At 41.3% G+C, this 18953-nt stretch overlaps 1 protein-coding gene across 5 annotated transcripts in view; it reads left to right on the forward strand.

Moving 5' to 3' along the window:
- CELF2 (CUGBP Elav-like family member 2) overlaps positions 1-18953 on the forward strand; it is an 872927-nt gene that overhangs the window by 437306 nt on the left and 416668 nt on the right. For all 5 annotated transcript variants that reach the window (XM_063709875.1, XM_055352300.2, XM_055352297.2 and 2 more), the window contains one exon: positions 14186-14221. Coding sequence is in view for 4 of the 5 variants with exons in the window: in XM_055352300.2 (XP_055208275.1) it covers positions 14186-14221 (36 nt within the window). In the remaining variant the exon portion in view is untranslated. The remainder of the gene's footprint in view (positions 1-14185; positions 14222-18953) is intronic.

Consider the following 18953-nt stretch of genomic DNA (forward strand, 5'->3'; position numbering starts at 1 on the left):
TCTCTACTAAAAATACAAAAAAATTAGCCAGGTGTGGTGGCGGGCGACTGTAGTCCCAGCTACTTGGGAGGCTGAGGCAAGAGAATGGCATGAACCCAGGAGGTGGAGCTTGCAGTGAGCCAAGATCATGCCACTGCACTCCAGCCTGGGCGACAGAGCAAGGCTCCGTCTCAAAAAAGAAAAAAAAAAAAAAAGAAAAAGGAAAAAGAAAAAAATACTTAGCCGGGCATGGTGGCATGCACCTGTAGTCCCAGCTATCGGGGCGCCTGAGGCAGGAGAATTGCTTCAACCCAAGAGGCAAAAGTTGCAGTGAGCTCAGATGGTGCCACTGCTCTCCAGCCTGGGCGATAGAGCCAGATTCTGTCTCAATAAAAATAAAAATAAAAATAAAAAAATAAAAGTTGTAAAAGATCTTAAAAGATGATCTGTCCCAACTCCTCATTCCCAACATGCATAGGCTGTCTAACTATTTATTTCCCAGGTCTGCTAATTCAACAGGATATGTGGTGAAAATATTCTTAATTTCCAGAGTTGTACTACCTAATTTTCTTCTATCTTCAAAGTCATTCAGGTGGTAAAATTTTTAATTATCCCCAACATAAATGGGAAAGACCTGAAAAAAAGCCCTCTTTGCTGATGTGGTGTGTTCAGTTTACCCAGCACTTTGCACCAGCCACTCACTGTCCTAAGTGTTGGTGGTGGAGATGTTACAAAAGCACCCAAGCTGCTGCCCTCATGGAACCTACAGTCTAGCACAGGAGACAAGCAGGAATGAAGTAGCATTGAGACAGAATCTAGATTATGAGAAGGTAGCATTTCACTAGTCCTAAGTAAGCTGATATTGACCATGTGCTCTATAAATTACTAAACTAAGAGGCAGACCTGTCACAATCCAGGGGCTTCTTAGTTTTGATGCTATAAAAATATACAGTAAATAAACAAAGAGGAGAGTGTTCTGTAATAGGCAAAGTAGAGAACATACCTTTCTTTTTCTTTTTCTTTTCTTTCTTTTTTTTTTTTTTTGAAACGGAGTCTCACTCTGTCGCCAGGCTGGAGTGCAGGGGCGCAATCTCGGCTCACTGCAACCTCCACCTCCCAGGTTCAAGCAATTCTCCTGCCTCAGCCTCCTGAGTAGCTGGGATTATAGGCACAAGCCGCCACACCCAGCTAATTTTTGTATTTTTAGTAGAGACGGGGTTTCACCATGTTGGCCAGGATGGTCTCAATTTCTTGACCTCGTGATCCACCCCACTCAGCCTCCCAAAGTGCTCGGATTACAGGCATGAGCCACGAGGACATACCTTTCTAACATAAGAAATCTTTTCCCAAAATCTGGATCAAGAAAACATACTCTACAAATATAGCATTTCCTTTTTGTTCAAAGACACACACACACACACACACACACGCAAACACATGCACACACATAACTAGAAGGGAAAAAATTCGTACAGCTTGCAGCAGGCCCTAGAGATTTAAATACTGAAACCTTTAATTTGTACCAATAATTCATATACAGCTATATGGGGTGAAAAAGGTTAATGATGGAATTTTTTTAAGTATGTTTCATTGACTATAAATGGCAGATTTGACAGCTAAAATGAAAATTGTTCCAGAAGAAACTTTAGTCAAACTAATTATTTGAGACGTTATAAGGATGTATAATTATATTCTTCACCTTTTAAAAAAAGTTTTATTACAAATGTGCTTTTAAAGAACAAGTAGAGAAATAAAAGCTGTAATTGTTCTTAATTATAGCTAACTGTAATTGCACTCAATTGCAATATGCTGAATATCACCAATGGCTAAAGAAATCCTGGCGTGCAGACAGTGCACCCACACTCATGAGATGAGGTATCATTTTATGAATATTCTGTTATCTATAATTTAGCTCTTTTACTGTTGATTCCATTTCTGTTGGTTTTATTTATTTATTTATTTTTAGTGATTATAGAGATGTAATTGTCATCTGTGAATGTATTGAAGGTTGTAAATTTCATCTGGGGTTGGTTCAAAATTCCCATTGCTACAGAAAAAAGACATATTGGAGATTGTTAAAATGAGAGATTTGGACATGACCCACCATGATTGAATACATTGAATACACAGATTTGCATTTTCAGAGGTAATGATGGATACCACATTTAATCTGCCCAGCATGGTCCAAGAAGCAACCTGGAAAATTTGAAGGATCTAAAGTAGCATGAGCTACCCTTCTGCAGAAAGCTCTCAGAGTAGTGTTATTTCAAATGGGTAAAATGCCTCATGAATGGAAAGATGTTCATCTCTCTCTCTCTCTCTCCTTTATGCTCAGGACTCAAATCAAGTTCTGTTTCTGCCCATACTGCTGCTGCCCGGCCTGCCTGTACAGTCAGAGGGGAGATGTTCAGCTCTGAGCTGCTTCCTGACCCTCAGGGAGCCTCACTTTACTCCTTTGCAGAATGAGGGCTGATAGCACTACCCTGCTCCTTGTCAAAGAATGTATGAGAGGATTTTTTTTTTTTTTTTTGAGACAGAGTCTTGCTCTGTTGCCCAGGCTGGAGTGCAGTGGCACAATCTTGTCTCACTGCAAGCTCCACCTCCCAGGTTCACGCCATTCTCCTGCCTCAGTCTCCCAAGTAGCTGGGACTACAGGTGCCTGCCACCATGCCCGGCTAATTTTTTGTATTTTTAGTAGAGACGGGGTTTCACTGTGTTATCCAGGATGGTCTCGATCTCCTGAACTCGTGATCTGCCCGCCTCGGCCTCCCAAAGTGCTAGGATTACAGGCATGAGCCACCACGCCCGACCTGAAGGGATATTTTTAAACATAAATAAATACACTGTTGGAGAAAGGAAATAGGTTCTTTATCTTCAGGAGAAAGAAGCATTTTATTATGTGTTTATAGCCATTGTTCAGAAAATTAAAAAATAAAAACAAACATTAACAACAACAACAAAAAGATTCTTTCAAATCATATCAGAACAACCTTTATTTCTTTGCTATTTCCATAAATGGCTGCTCAGAGCTTCCAACCTTGTAGCCAGAGACAGCTTTGACACAATTGCTGGTACTTTTTTTTGTTTGTCTTGTTTTGAGATGTAGTCTTGCCCTGTCACCCAGGCTAGAGTGCAGTGGCGCCATCTCGGCTCACTTCACCTTCCACCTCCCAGATTCAGCCGATTCTCCTGCCTCAGCCTCCCGAGTAGCTGGAACTACAGGCATGTGCCACCATGCCAGGCTAATTTTTTAGTATTTTTAGTAGAGACAGGGTTTTGCCATGTTGGTCAGGCTGGTCTCGAACTCCTGACCTCAAGTGATTCCACCTGCCTCAGCCTCCCAAAGCGCTAGAATTACAGGCGTGAGCCACCATGCCTGGCCGCTGGTGCATTTTTTAAAGAGAAAAATAATGCATTTAACTGAGGGGAGCCCCATGTTCTGACTGTAGGTTGGAGGTAGGCCCAGGGAGAGGGAGGTCCTCTGAGGGGCTGTCCTTTTGACTGAGGTCACTGCAGCCACACTGCTGCCTAAAAGGGAGCAAATCTGTTCCTCACTTCAGGGTATCTGGGGGAGGCAAGAGAGGCTGTGTCCTTAGAAATGGTTTGTGTCCCTCAGAACCTTCGTAGTACCTGGCAGGAGGAAATAATGTGGCCCCTACTTCATCACAGACAGCGGAAGTCCAGGGGCTAGGGTATCTTATCTCTTCATCTTTTCCATCAAACCACTTCATTCTGGATGGAGTCTTTTCTGTGGCTATCACAAAACTGCTTGTTCTTCTCCATGGTTTCTCTCTCCACCAGAACCTCCCGTGTTCCTTCTGCCCTGGTAGCTCTCACACAGACTCCTCTTTGAAGACTGTGGCTTTTGTGTTTTCATTTCTCAGAAAGAGAAGGAGCATCTCTAAGACAAAAATCTTCTTCCTCTTGTCCATGTTATCTGCTTTCTCAGTCACAAATATTGGCATTGGCTGTTAGGCGAATGAAGTCCCTTGATATTTGTTTCAGCAAAAACTCCCTTCCTGCCCTCCCCAAAAGGGAATCAGTGAAATGAGGTGGATAAAATCTCTTCCCATTACTTGTCATTATGTATTCATTTGTGTAAGTATTTGTGGCTGTGTCTTCTCCAGTAGACAGACAGCCTCATGAAAGAGGGGGCTCATGTTTATAAAGTTTCCTGTCTAATAATATCCAGCATGTAGAGATGGACACACAGTAGGAGGTGTAGAAATGTGTGTTGAACAAATGAATAAACGCTAATGAATTCAATACCAATACTTGTTGGTTGATGGATTAGGCCATTAGTCAAACATCACAATGCAGGCTGGTATTTGCAAATCCCTGTTTGATCCAGAAATTATCAAGAGTAGGGATGATTTTCTCTAATTAAGAGGACTTATTAGTGATATTATGTCCCTGGGAACTAATAGAGAAAAATTGGGCATTATTGCAAAATAGGCATCCTTTTAAACGAACTTATATAAAATTTTTGTTTTTGATTAATAATTATTTTGGTGTGTTTTTCCTTAAGAAGCCATGTATGAATTGCAGTGCAGCTTAGAGCACAATAATTCAGCAATATTAACTGCAGAGTTCTTTAATAAACTGATCCTCTCCCACTTGTACAAGCATATGATTTGAAAAAAATACACTTCTGTTGGTTTGTTTTGGAGAGATGTCACTTTGTTCGCAAAGCTTTAAAGAAACAGAGGCCAGTGCAGTGGTTCATGCCTGTAATCCCAACACTTTGGGAGGCCGAGGTGGGCAGATCATTTGAGTTCATGAGTTCGAGACCAGCCTGGCCAACATGGTGAAACCCTGTCTATACTAAAAAATACAAAAATTAGCCAGGCATGGTGGCATGCTTCCGTCATCCCAGCTAGCTACCTGGGAGGCTGAGGCAAGAGAATCGCTTGAACCTGGGAGGCAGAGGTTGTAGTGAGCCGAGATCGCGCCACTGCACTCTAGCCTGGACTACAGAGTGAGACTTTGCCCCAGAAAAGAAAAAGAAAAGAAAAGAAAAAGAAACACAAGTAAATGTCTCACATGTGCATTGTCTGTTTTTTCGGTTCTTGCTTTGACTTTTGCTTTTCATTTCTGGGAGTACAAGTTGGTAAATGAAACTTCATGTGACATTTCTAGGCTCTGAGACTGTCTTCAAGAGCTGGTTACATTTGGGACTGCCAAAGTCTAAATGAGTGACTTTCAATGAGCAGGAATTGTTACTAACAGCCGAGTCAGGTACTTAGTGGCTTACATTGTCTAACTGTGGTAGAATTACAGAGCATATGGTGTATGATGCTTAACATGCAAACCCAAGCCTGCATAGAGAACATCCTCATAATGCCACTAGCGGTGTCCAAGACAGGGCTTCTCTTCTTGGATGGGTTTCTGAGCTGCGTCTGAAGAGGACATTTCTGAAAGAAAGCAAACAGAAGCCCTTCACACTATCTCGAAATGACGGAAGGGACACCAGTGCCATTTGCACACTGGCTTCCCTTACAGATGCCAGCCAGGGCCAGATGGGCTCCTCTGCGGAGATGATTAAGAGAAACCTTTGGCAGTTTGATTTTCAAGGCACTTGAGCACAAGGGCAGGGACAAAGGCACACACTTGTGGCTCTTTTATAGAAAGAATACTAAAATAATACAAGTAAATTGTGAGCCAAATAAAATCGTAGCAAGGACTCTCAACAGGACTCCCCAAGTGAAAATGAAAGATGATCAGGAAGAGGCTGTATGTGTCAGTGATTAGATTCAATGAACCTGAACTGCAGCGATGCCTCTGACGGCTCAGACTGCAGGCCTGCCTCCTATCAGATGGAAGTGGCTCGTTCCAAGCACCGCGCAGTGCATTCCTGAGTATTGACTAAGGGATTTGTGCATGGAAGACCGGTTTCCCCATGGCAGCGCCTCTCCGCAAGCCTGGGCCTGGGGCCTGTCCGGACCTCCGTCCAGGCAGCGAAATCCCAAAAGTGTATGCAGTGATTTAAAGAGTAACTCCGCCTCCTGGACTTTATCTTGAAATCTGAGAGGTAGAGAAAGGTTCGTTCCTATGAATGTAGGCTAGGCAGAAGGAACTTAGAGGAGCGCTCTTGGGAAGCTGTTCTGAAAGCAGAACCACATCTGTGAATGTAGCTGGCTCATATTGCAATCATTTCCACCCAGGAATAGATCTGAGAGGCTGGCCTCTGTAGCGATGTAAAGTATCTCTTGTCGAAACCTACAGTTTTCTAAGTGATGTGGTGAGTTTATTTAAGGGTCTTGTTTTAGTTGATCAGCATTTTGAATGTACAAACACAGGCTGCCCTTCTTTTCTCTTAAATTACAACAATACCTAGTATCACCTGTTTCATACAGCAGATACCCCGTAAATCTTGAGAAGAAGAAAGAAATGCAGTAGTGCAAAGGAAAGAAATGAGCATAAGAAAGGGAGGTGGGGATGGAAGCGGTTGCATTTCATGCAGTCACATATTCACAGAGTCACTGCATCAGAGGGGTCTTCCAGGACCACTCTGCATAAAATTACAGCCTCTGCTACCCTGCTTTTACTTTCTACCCCGCTACCTTGCTTCATCCTTCATAACATATACTATATAATGTAGGAATCAATATTCATTTGCTTGTTTGGTTTTTGTCTATCTCCCACTTCTAGAATGTGAAGTTCCTAACAATGTGACTTAATTTTTTTTTTGAGATGCTCTGTCTCCAGGCTGGAGCGCGATCTCGGCTCACTGCAACCTCCACCTCCCAGGTTCAAGCGATTCTCCTGCCTCAGCCTCCCGAGTAGCTGGGACTACAGGCATGCACCACCATGTCCAGCTAATTTTTGTGTTTTTAGTAGAGAGGGGCTTTCACCATATTGGCCAGGATGGTCTTGATCTCTTGACCTCGTGATCTGCCTGCCTCGGCCTCCCAAAGTGCTGGGATTATAGGCGTGCGCCAGTGCGCCCAGCCAACAGGGCTTTTTTTGTTGCTGTTGTTCATTTGCTATAGCAGAAGCCAGAAGGGGTGCAGGAGTATACAGCATAGATAACATATCTGTGGCTTACGCATACTCCCCTGTTGTTCACATCCTAATGAAAAGCATGGGCTCCGGAGCCGGGATGCTTGGGCTGTGTTCAAATCCTGGCTCTATCTGTCATTGCCTGCATGGCCTTGGGAAGTAACATAACATTCTTTTGTCTCATTTTTCTCGTCCTAACCATGGTTTAGTGATAGTAACTACTTCGTGAGGCTTTTCTAAGGATTGAGTGGACGCCTGTAAATGGCCTGGAATAGTGGCTGGTGTTAAAGAAGATTCTATTTGATGTGAACAGTTCCATGAATGTGTGTGTGCAATTGTAGATTTCACCATGTGAGAATAATTACTTGTGTTTGTATACAGACACACACACACACACATTTTGATGTTTTAATCATGAGTGAAAATCGAGGAGGAATAAAAGTAGGAGAGAAGACATAAAGGCCAAAAAGAATGAAAACATAGTGATGAATGACCGGAGGGAAAATCAGAGTGAGGGGAAAGAACAGTGTCTTTAGATTTTGTTTAACAGAGAAGAAACTTTCATCTCTAAGGTGTTTGGGATTTTCCAGTGCTAAGGTTCACCACACAAGAAAAAAATTAACTGTCCTGAATTAATATATGCCTTTGTAATGATGTCTTTTTTTTTTTTTTTTGGAGATGGAGTCTCACTATTTTTGCCCAGGCTGGAGTGCAGTGGCGCAATCTCGGCTCACTGCAACCTCCGCCTCCCGGGTTCAAGCGATTCTCCTGCCTCAGCCTCCCAAGTGGCTGGGATTACAGGCATGTGCCACTACACCCAGCTAATTTTTGTATTTTTAGTAGAAATGGGGTTTCACCATGTTGCCCAGGCTGGTCCCAAACTCCTGAACTCGGGTGATCCACCTGCCTCAGGCTACCAAAGTGTTGTGATTACAGGTGTCAGCCACTGCACCCAGCCTGTAATGATGTCTTTAAGCTAAGTTCTTGTTTATGTTTTATTTGAAAATGGATCCAAATTAAAAATGCCCACAGTTTGCCTCAAGCTAGTTGACAAAAGAGAGAAAGAGAGAGAGAAAGAAAGGGAGGGAGGGAAGGAAGGAAGGAAGGAAACAAGGAAGGGAGGGAGGGACGGGGGAGGGGAAGGAAAGGGAAGGAAGAGAGGAAGGAAGGAAGGAAAAAGGGAAGGGAAGGAAAAAGGGAAAGGAAGGAAAAAGGGAAGGGGAAGAGAGGGGAGGGGAAAAATCTGCTTGGTTGTAATACTTTCACTCCTAATTACAATAAAGAAAACCTCACACCTTCTACAACTAGAACATTAAATCATTTTTAGGACAGGCAATAAAAATAAAATCTATTTTACCTTTTTTTAAAAAAAAATGTTCTCTGTACTTTTGGGAAAAAATTAAACATACAGTTGGAGAAAAACATTCCAGGTCTTAAAAATATTTATCATGCTGACACACAATTAGCATGGGGGCTCATGTCTTGTGTTTTACAGTTGTCAGCTAATTTTGGAAACTGGCAGAGGCTGCACAGAAATAGATGGTGTGCTCTTGCTTCAACACTTCCTAAAAAAAGAACTGCTTGCATAGTTCAGGAACGGGGAAGGACAGGAGATGACGAGGGAATGTTATTGCAGACAGCTGATAAAAGCTGGCATCACGCTTTGCACTGATGAATGCTCTACATATTTAAAATTAAAGGATTTTTTTAAGGAATGCTAAATAATCTACCAAAACTGTGTCAGACACAGGGGACACTTGTCTGCTATCTTTTTCAGGACTTTTTTCCTTCAATAAAACTGAATTTATGCTGCAACTTCAAATTTGCGGAGAGCTTTCCTGTTGGTTCAGGCTGATGATCACACCAACGATGGTGTGGTGTTACTTTGACATCTGGGACACAGAGACCCTGAAGAGGTCAAATGAATTGCCCAAGGATATACAACTTATCAGAACCAGCACCTTCCATCACCTCATTCTAGTTCTTAGTTGCTGGGACAGTTCTTTTTCTCTGAACATATAATTGCACTTTGTAGTTTTTTGCATCCTTGTTTTCATTCAATTTTTAGTGGTCTGGGCCAGGCATGATGGCTCACACCTGTAATCCCAGCACTTTGGGAGGCCGAGGCGAGTGGATCACCTCAGGTCAGGAGTTGGAGACCAGCCTGACCAACATGGTGAAACCCCATCTCTACTAAAAATACAAAAAAAATTAGCAGGGTGTGGTGGCACGTGCCTGTAATCCCAGCTACTTGGGAGACTGAGGCAGAAGAAACACTTGATCCTGGGAGGCGGAGGTTGCAGTGAGCCAAGGTCACGCCATTGCACTCCAGCCTGGGCGACAGAGTGAAACTTTATTTTAAAAAAAAAAGAAAAAAAAAAGATTTTTTTAGTGTTCTGCTTTTCACTTGAAATCAGATTATCTTGGTAATGATAACTAAGGAAAGGAAATTAGTACAATTAAACTCCAAATACTGCTATAACTATATCAGGCATTTTTTTAAAAATGAACTTAAGACAGTAGAATTACCAGCCAGTAGAAAATGTCTATACACTCATATTTATTAAGTGTTTGGTGTGTGCCAGGCACTGAGTATTCAAAATCTTATACGAGCTGTGATCTTTGACTAAGAGTAGCCTTTTTTGTGGTTGTTTTTGAGATAAGATCTTGCTCTGTCACCCAGGCTGGAGAGCAGTAGAAGGATCACAGCTCACTGCATCCTTGAACTCCTGGGCTCAAGTGCTTCTCCCACCTCAGCCTCCAAAGTAGCTAGGATTATAGGTGCATGCTACCATGCCCACCTCATCTGTTTGTTTGTTTTTTCTGGTTTTGTTTTTGTTTTTGTTTTGTAGGAAAGCAGTATTGCTATGTGGCCTAGACTGGTTTTGAACTCCTGGGCTCAAGCGATCCTCCTACCTCAGCCTCCCAAAGTGCCTGGATTATAGGTGTAAGCCACGGCACCCAGCCCTTAGGGGAGTTTTCAGTATTAGAAAAATGAAGAGTATTCATTACTTGGTGCCTTATACAGTTTCTTTTACTGGAATGTAAACACTTGGCAAGAAGGATCAGGATCTAAATTCATCTTAGTGCCTCTCAAAACATCCAGCATTGCCTGGGCTGAACGTAGATTAACTGCTAATGAATATGTTGCATGAATAAATATTAGTCAGGAAATAAAGATGATTTACACTTAGGAAGCAATGCTAATAATGGACATTGTGCCTATAAAAGGTCAATGAAAAATGCATGGTTTTTATGGCACCTGCTTTAAATCCCCTCAGTTGGGTTATGACAGAGCATAATCAAGAAGCATGGGATATTCTGCTCAATTTATTTCCCTCAAGAGTTTCTTTACAAAAGGTATAAATTCATGAAAACATGTCACTAATTCAGATGACTGTTTAACAGTAGTAAACAGATAAAAACAAACAAATGGTCACCTGAAAAGCTCCAGTGTTTGTCGATTTGCTGATCTCAAAAATGGTGACTGGATGATGACTCCTAGCTACATTACTGCAGTCAAATACAGTGGGGTGTTTTAGTCTGTTTCATTTTCTTAAAATTTGGAGCTACATGCACCAATGAAATCATCAGGTTTTCAGTAATCATGGACATCAAGTAATATCTGTAACTCTAATGTCAGCTTTTAGCACATGACCGTGTAAAACATAGTTTTGCCCTGCTGGGACTTAATACATGATGAACATGACTTTTCCCCAGCATCTATGTTTTGCTTTCAAGGTAGGGCCAACACCTTTGTCTTTGAATGTGTGATTCACTGAATAAAGTTCTGCATTGTCTTTTGTGCATAAATCCACCCATAGTCCACCATTTGGAATTTCTTTTGTTGTTGTTGTTGTTGTTTTGAGACAGAGTTTTGCTCAGTTACCCGGAGTGGAGTGCAGTGGCGTGATCGCTGCTCACTGCAACCTCTGCCTCCCAGGTTCAAGCAATTCTCCTGCCTCAGCCTCCCGAGTAGCTGGGATTACAGGCAGGTGACAGCACACCCGGCTAATTTTTGTATTTTTAGTAGAGATGGGGTTTTACCACATTGGTCAGGCTGGTCTCGAACTCCTGGCTTCAAGTGATCCACCTGCCTCTGCCTCCCAAAGTGCTGGGATTACAGTCATGAGTCACTGCACCCAGCCTGGAATTTCCTTCTTCTTCTTTTTTTTTTTATTTTAAGGAAAAAGAACTTAGAGACATTTCTATCTAATTCAACATCAGTTTTTCTTAACTGACTTGTCATTTTTTGTCTTTTCAAAGTTTCCAACTTAGTTTTTACAGAAACAAGAATTTTTCCACACTTGTATTTCATCAATTTTACATCAGGCTTAATTAAATTTAAAAATTACAGTGATTGCCAGTACCATAAACGGGTTGGGGAACAAACACAGTATACTCTTGGTAAGCGTGGAGACTTAAGCAGCTGGAGCCAAAGCAAAGCAGGTGCTCTTAGAGGCCTCAGCCTCTGTGTTTTCCCTTGTGAGTGAAGGATGTTGGTCAATCCAGTAAGCTTTTGAAACAGAGGTCAATTATGGACATTTCTATTGCAGTGGATTGTTGTTTGTTTTGTTTTGTTTTTAAGAGACAGAATGTCACTCTGTTGCCCAGACTGGAGTGGACTGGTGTGGCACAATCATGGCTCACTGCAGCTGTGACCTCCTGGGCTCAAGCAATCCTCCCGCCTCAGCCTCCCAAGTAGCTAGGATTACAGGCAGGCACCATGATGAGCAGCTCATTTTTAAAATGTTTAGTAGAGACAGGGTCTCACTGTGTTGCCCTGGCTGGACTCAAACTCCTGGGCTCAAGCCATCCTCCTGCCTCAGTCTCCCAAAGTGCTAGGATCACATGTGTGAGCCGCTGTGCTTGGCCTTACTGCAGTGGTCTCAGATGAAGACAGCTTTGTCACCAGTGGACATTTAGCATTGTCTAAGGACATGTTTGGGAGCTACAGTGGGGCTGGTGGGGAGCAGTACTACCAGCATCAGTGGGTAGATGACAGGGATGCCATTAAACATTCTACAATGTCCAAGATAAAACAATGTCCAAAACAAAAGATTATTTTGCTCAAAATAATGTCAAGTTTGAGAAATGCTCCACTGTGATTGAAATGGATTTATTATAATGTATGAACAACTTCGTTTTAAAAGATACCAGGAGACTCATCATATTAAAATATGTATAGTCTGGAAAGCAAAAATAAAAAGTTAAAAGATTAGACACAAAGAAATTTAGTTGTATCTTAACTCTGTGCTGTTAGTGTTACTACAATCAAGCTGTAAACATAAATCTCACCCTCAAGGTCAACGAGGCCAGAAAAGTTCATTCATTCCTGATAAGATGAATAAATATTTATTGAGTGTATATGTTGGTCTCAAATGACAGAAAGATAAAGGATAAAACAAACACTTAAAAGAGACTTCTATTGTAATAAATGTCATAAGGGAAGGCTAAATAGGGAGGGGTATTTCTTAGCTGGGGTATCCACAATTCCAGATTCTGTTTGGAAAGAAAATTTTTCATGTAGCCACTAAATTCTTCAAAGACATGAACATGTGTGACACATTCAGTGGCAGAGTGGACAATGCCTTCAATTCTGGTTTTGCCGAAGGAATGGAAACTTTCTCCCCAAAGCCAATTTTTATAGCAATAAAAGCTGATTGTTTCATATTATATGATTACTTAGGAAATAATATTTTTATAGAAACTAAACTTATTCATTTATTAAGGAAGTATGGCTCTGTTGGAACCACCACTTCTCCAAAGTGCTCAGGTATTATCACAGGGAGTAAATAGGAAGAGGAAGTTCTAATAGCTGGGAGGGTCAGGGAATGTCCTTTGTTGAGAAGGAAGTCCTTTGTTTGAATTGACACAGTAGGAAAAGAAAATGTTCCTTTAAAGCTGAAGCTTAACCAGGACTGACACATTGGATTCAGGAGGTCAATGAACCGTCTGCAAGTGTGTACCACAGTCTGTGTGTTTGTATATATTGTTATTTTCTCTATGTAAGGTGTTTGTATCTTTAATGAGATTCTTAAAGGGGTTATATGACACTAAGGAGATTTTATACCATTGTTCCTAAGAATTACGCCTTTAATCCCTTGGTCTAAAGTTGAGCCCTCCTCTCCTTTTAAAAGAGTTCAACATAAAGCCTCCATCTCCTCCTTCTACTCATTGTTCCCTTCTCTTTCCGAGAATACATTTCTGATTGAAAGACAAGAGATGGGCCAGGTGCGGTGGCTCACACCTGTAATCCCAGCACTTTGGTAGGCTGAGGCAGGCAGATCACTTGAGGTCAGGAGGTCGAGACTAGCCTGGTCAACGTGGAAAAACCTGTCTCTACTAAAAATACAAAAGTTAGCTGCACATGGTGGCACACAACTATAATCCCAGCTACTCAGGAGGTTGAGGCACGAGAATCGCTGGAACCCAGGGGGCAGAGTTTGCAGTGAGCTGAGATCACGCCAGTGTACTCTAGCCTGGGCAAAAGAGAGAGACTCTGTCTGAAAAAAAAAAAAGAAAGAAAGAATACGGAAGACAAGAGATGGCAATTGGGACAAAGTTAGTTTTGAAATTTGTCTCTGGTCATTTTTATTAATATGCAAAAGCCTTTCTTTAGTGACTTTTCTTTTGTGCCATTTGAATTATCATAGTATCTACCTTCAACAGTCCTAAATGGTAGAACTTTATAACAAAGAAATGAAAAACAGCAGTTTGCTACTAAAAGAATTCCATTTTGTGCTGTTCGTGTCCCTTCATAAGCTTCGTGTGACAGAGGTCAACATGAAGCAACATCCCCAAAGGAATACATTTCTCAGAGATTCTTGGAGAAAGATCATTGGTGCTTCGTTTAACATGTAAATGTCTACAAGGTGGTTTGGGATTTGTTTCTCTTTCTATTATCCTTCTGGATGTTGTACATTTTTACATTTTAATGTTTTGAACTTCATTGTATTCAACCACCAGAAAGTAGAGGCAGACATTTTGCACGTGTATAAAATTTCCGTTGAAAGTAACCATTGGAATGATCAATGGGAATTAATCAGAAATGCAATTAATCAATTTTAACTTTCTAACCACCTGCATGTACGGTATCTTCTTTATACCTGATACCATAATACTTATTATGTGATTAAATACATTTTCATAATTCACCAAAATAAACTTAATCATACTTATCTTCTTTTTCTCCTTCCTGCAGAGAGACGGCCACAGAGTTAGCTGGGAGTCTACCAAGGTGAGCACGCTGGCTTTGCTTATTCTATGCCCGATTTCTTATATCCACAAAGAGAAGTACTGTGCCATGTCTTCTGTAAGAGGTCTTCTCATTTTGTCTTCCTCATGTCAGATTTTGATACCGCATACATCACTATGTAAATGCCAAAAATTATGCATGCGTCACATATACATGATGTAACCAGGAAGTAATGAGGCTCATGTTCATAAATGACTTAGATTATTCACATTCCTTTGAAGTCATATGGTATATGTGGAGATGTATATATGAGCTAGAGAAGCCATAGAAATCATAAACATGCTGCTTCCTTTATTATGTTCACGGGAATTGGCAATCGAAAAACATATTGGATTGGTTTTTTCTTCAATATATTCAGTATTCTTACTGTGTTCAGGGACTTAGAGATTTATGAAAGAATCCTGAGCTTCCCCTGAAAAGCTCACATCATAGTATTGATAGTATAAGTGCAGTGGAATTCTCATTGTCATCAAAATAAATACTTAGTAATATTATATCGTAGAAAGAAATTAATATGTAATTGATCAATGTGCTTTATATGTAATTTATCAATGTGTTTTATATGTTTTTGATATTTATGTCAGTATATTAAATAAGACATGATTAACAGAATGCAAGCTCTAAATAACTAGCCATCAAGGATGATTACCAGCGTTTAATGGAAGGGAGGGAGAAATGGAGAAAAGAAGGAAGGAAGGAGGAAGGGAGGAAAGGAGAAGAGATGGGGCTAAGACTGGGGAGGCAGGAAGAAAGGAAGGAAGAAGGAACAGAGGAAGGGAGGGAGAGGGGATGGGGGAGGGAAGACTGGGGAGGGAGGAAGAAAGTTAGGAAGAAAGGGAGGGAGGAAGGGGCAATAATTTAAGAGGTATTTTACTGGGCATTGAATATATCTAGAATCTCTCCTGAGCACCAAGGATTGTGCCTTTGTTTTGTTGTTGTTGTTGTTGTTGTTGTTGTTGTTATTTTTTGAGACAGAATCTCACTCTTTCACCCAGGCTGGAGTGCAGCGGTGCAGTCTCAACTCACTGCAACTTCCACCTCCCAGGTTCAAGCGATTCTCCTGCCTCAGCCTTCTGGGTAGCTGGGATTACAGGAGACTGCCACCATGCCCAGCTAATTTTTGTATTTTTAGTAGAGACAAGAGTTTTGCCATGTTGGCCAGGCTGGTCTCAAATTCCTGACCTCAGGTGATCCACCCGTCTAGGCCTCCAAAAATGCTGGGATTACAGGCATGAACCACTGTGCCTGGCCAGGTGTTTGTTTTTTGTTTGTTTTTTGTTTGTTTTTGTTTGTTTTAGCTGGAGTCTCCTTCTGTCACCCAGGCTGGAGTGCAGTGGCACGATCTCGGCTCACTGCAACCTCCGCCCCTGGGTTCAAGCGATTCTCCTGCCTCAGCCTCCTGAGTAGCTGGGATTACAGGCGTGCACCACTATGCCCAGCTAATTTTTGTATTTTTAGTAGAGATGGGGTTTCACCATGTTGGCCAGCTGGTCTCGAACTCCTGACCTCAGGTGATCCACCTGTCTCGGCCTCCCAACGTGCTGGGATTACAGGTGTGAGCCACCGTGCCTGGCCATGTCAGATGTTTCTAAAAGAGAGGAGAAATTTACTCATCTAAATGTGCAGAAGACATCAGGATAGAGGGGAAGAGGACGGAGTCCCTGAGAAGGCAAGAGGGCACGGGATCCAGGGCACAGACGGGATCAGCTTGAGAGGAGAGCCCAGGCTTCTATCTGAACAAGGATGGAAGCAGGAAAGGGGTGTGTGGATTCAGAGCAGTGTGTGGGACTGGGGCCTCAGGGAGTCTTAGACATTCTACCTAAGCGTGGATGGGATTAGAGGCGTGAGCCCCCGCGCCTGGCTCGTGCCTTAGTTTTTGAAGGTACTCGATAATCATGCGTGAATGTATTAATATGTCCTAGGATATTGCCTAGAAACTGTTGGAAGTAGAAATCAAGAGAATCTCAAGAACAGGAGAAGCAGAGTGAGCACAATGTTGTCATGAACAGCACTGGAGAACAGGGGAAAGTACAAATTGTTGCCATCTGTTACCGGAGATAAGCACATTTGGTTGCTTTTTTTATGTAAAGAAAATCTTTGCTTATAGGATCAAGATTAATATTGCCAAAAAAAAACTGTTTACTGTGATCCAAATATTTAAATTACTGTATGTCTTCATTCTTTGGATAACGTCCCAAAGAAACATTTCCATCATGTGCCAGTTTTCAGGGTTAAAACTGTCCGAGTGTTCTGGTCTGTGTCTCCCCGCTGAATTTGTTTGTCTTTGTGATTTCACTCTGGAAAAAGTCCACCCCGAAGACCTGAGCATCCCACCATGTGTGGGCAGAGAGATTGTTGTGTGTCTACCCACGTTTGGGCTGAGGAAGTTAATCCTGAAATAATGGAACGAGGAATGACTTCCAAACTTTTGTAGAGCAGCTAAGAAGCGACCACCTCTATGTTGTCAGAAGAGACCCACTCCGTGCTGTAATCACACAGATGAAAATTATTCAGATGTCTGAGAAATCACCGTCGGCACCCGGAATTCTATTAAGTAGCGCTGTATTTTGAATACCAAGCAGCAATGCGTATATTCCCCAGGAACGATCTTTTGTAGCTGGTTTATTACTCAAGGGAGAGGCTGCTCTCTTCTTAGGTTTGGTGGGTGGTATTTTGGTAATGAGCCTACTTATTTTTCTTCAGGAATTTTTGTTATTCTCATGTCGAGTCATGTTGAAAATAAACAACATGCCGACATTCCCATTCTAACTGCAATTTGCAATCACTGTACTGCCTGGCGATAAAGGAGTGAGAAGTAATATATCAGTGATTTCTCAATCGTACTTCTAATGTAGCTTCAGGTATTCTTTCGACTTCTCCAGGGGCAGTTTGAGACATAGCCATTGACAAGTATTTCCCTTCCCCACATTAACATGAAATCATGTAATTATTTGATGATGAATCCTCCCCTTGTGTCCAGATTATTTCTTTTGCTAGTGTTTGTTTGTTTGTACAGTCTCGTAGAATTCCATCAGTTGTTTCAGCTTTCAGCCTTTTTTCAGATTTCTTCAGCCTGTCACGGGGAAAGTACAAATTAGCCCCGAAATACCTCGGTGCTGTGGAAAACAAGAGACCTGTAGTTATTTTGTTTGTTTGTAGGCTAATGATTAGTGGAACATGACACTTCGAGTTTTTTCTGCGCTTAGTCATAAAAGTGCGCTTACGCTGTGACGTCTAGGAAAAATGGAAAATTGCAACTCAGGCAACTGCTAACTAGTGATATGTGGCTGGGAAGGAAGACGGTGACATTTGAGAACAGTTTTATGGTTTGGTTTTCATTGGCTATGACTGTCTTGAAATGTTCCGAAAGACCATTTACACGGGTTGCATAAGGGTGGAGTATTTCCACCGTAATTACCTTACATGGTACTAGTTTAAAGCACTCCGGCCACTGGTGGATAATATTCTGTGAAAATGTGCGCATGCTGTAGCAGTGGATTGCGTCTGGGTAGTTAAAAATGCTTTGAAGTCGAAATGAGATATGTGCCCAAGGTGCTTGAACAGGCACTAGGTTTGTTTTTCATTGCTAATGATAACCTAAACGTGTTTTTGAATTCTTGCCATTGCTGAAATTAAAGCCTGGTAGTAATAAGTCACCAGAAAAAAATTAGATTATATGAGCAACATGCACTAAGCATTGAAATTATATTATAAATATTAAAACCAATGATCTTGTTAGGATTAAAACAAATATTTAAACTGGCTACACGTACTATCCATGCCGATCTCTTTATGTTGAAGTGTCCCGGAAACGGGATGTATGGAACCATTTTTTGAACTGTGAAAACAATCATTTTCAATTTTATAAATGACTCCTTGCTTTTATTTTTGCTTGTAGCAAAGGACAATTTAGCAATCTGAGCAGTTGTTTTCCCCATTACAATCATGTTTTTCAAGATCTGGTTTTTAGGATGAAGGGTGTTGCGTTTTGGTAGATGTGTTTTAATTAAATCATGGTGAAACCCCACTTGTTCAAATGGAATGAGGTTTCAATATAAATGCCTATAAAGAGAGAAAATTTTATTTTGGATAGCAAAGTAAAGATATAAACACGGTTTATATCAACAGAGGTTTTACTGTAATCATGCACTATGAGCTGCTGTTTTTGAAAAAAAGGGAGCATTTTAATTCCTTGTTAACAGAGTCCACTGTTTTTCAACATAAACTAAACAGTTTAGAAAATGAAGGGATATAGTAGACCTTAAGAGAAGTATCTTAAGTACTGCAGTAGAGATTCATGTGTTGATTCTTAAACACAACACCGAAAAGTCAGGATGTTCTTTGAGGACCACGAAGTATTCGTAAATGAAGCTTAAAATAATTCGGTATATAAATCAGATGTCATCTTGTACTGGATTTTAGTATAAACCAGTGAAAGCAGGGGCCAACAGTTAAAGAAGTTATGAAAGAAAAATTTAGACTTTTCTCTTGTATATTAATCCAGTAACTTGATAGCTTTTTTTTTTTTTTTGCCTTCTGTGAGAGGGTTAGGAAACATAATTCAAGCTAAGCAATTGGGGAACCCCCAATACCTAGAACACTGGCGTATACCATAGGATTACTGTCTGAGAGCCGCTACCAAGAAGACGGAAATGCCTGGTTTGTGTGACTGTCAGAGACAAAAGCCATTATACTGCCGTTTTGCGTGTGAAAT

Source organism: Gorilla gorilla, chromosome 8 (genome assembly GCF_029281585.2).
Source record: "Gorilla gorilla gorilla isolate KB3781 chromosome 8, NHGRI_mGorGor1-v2.1_pri, whole genome shotgun sequence".
Classification (NCBI taxonomy): domain Eukaryota; kingdom Metazoa; phylum Chordata; class Mammalia; order Primates; family Hominidae; genus Gorilla; species Gorilla gorilla.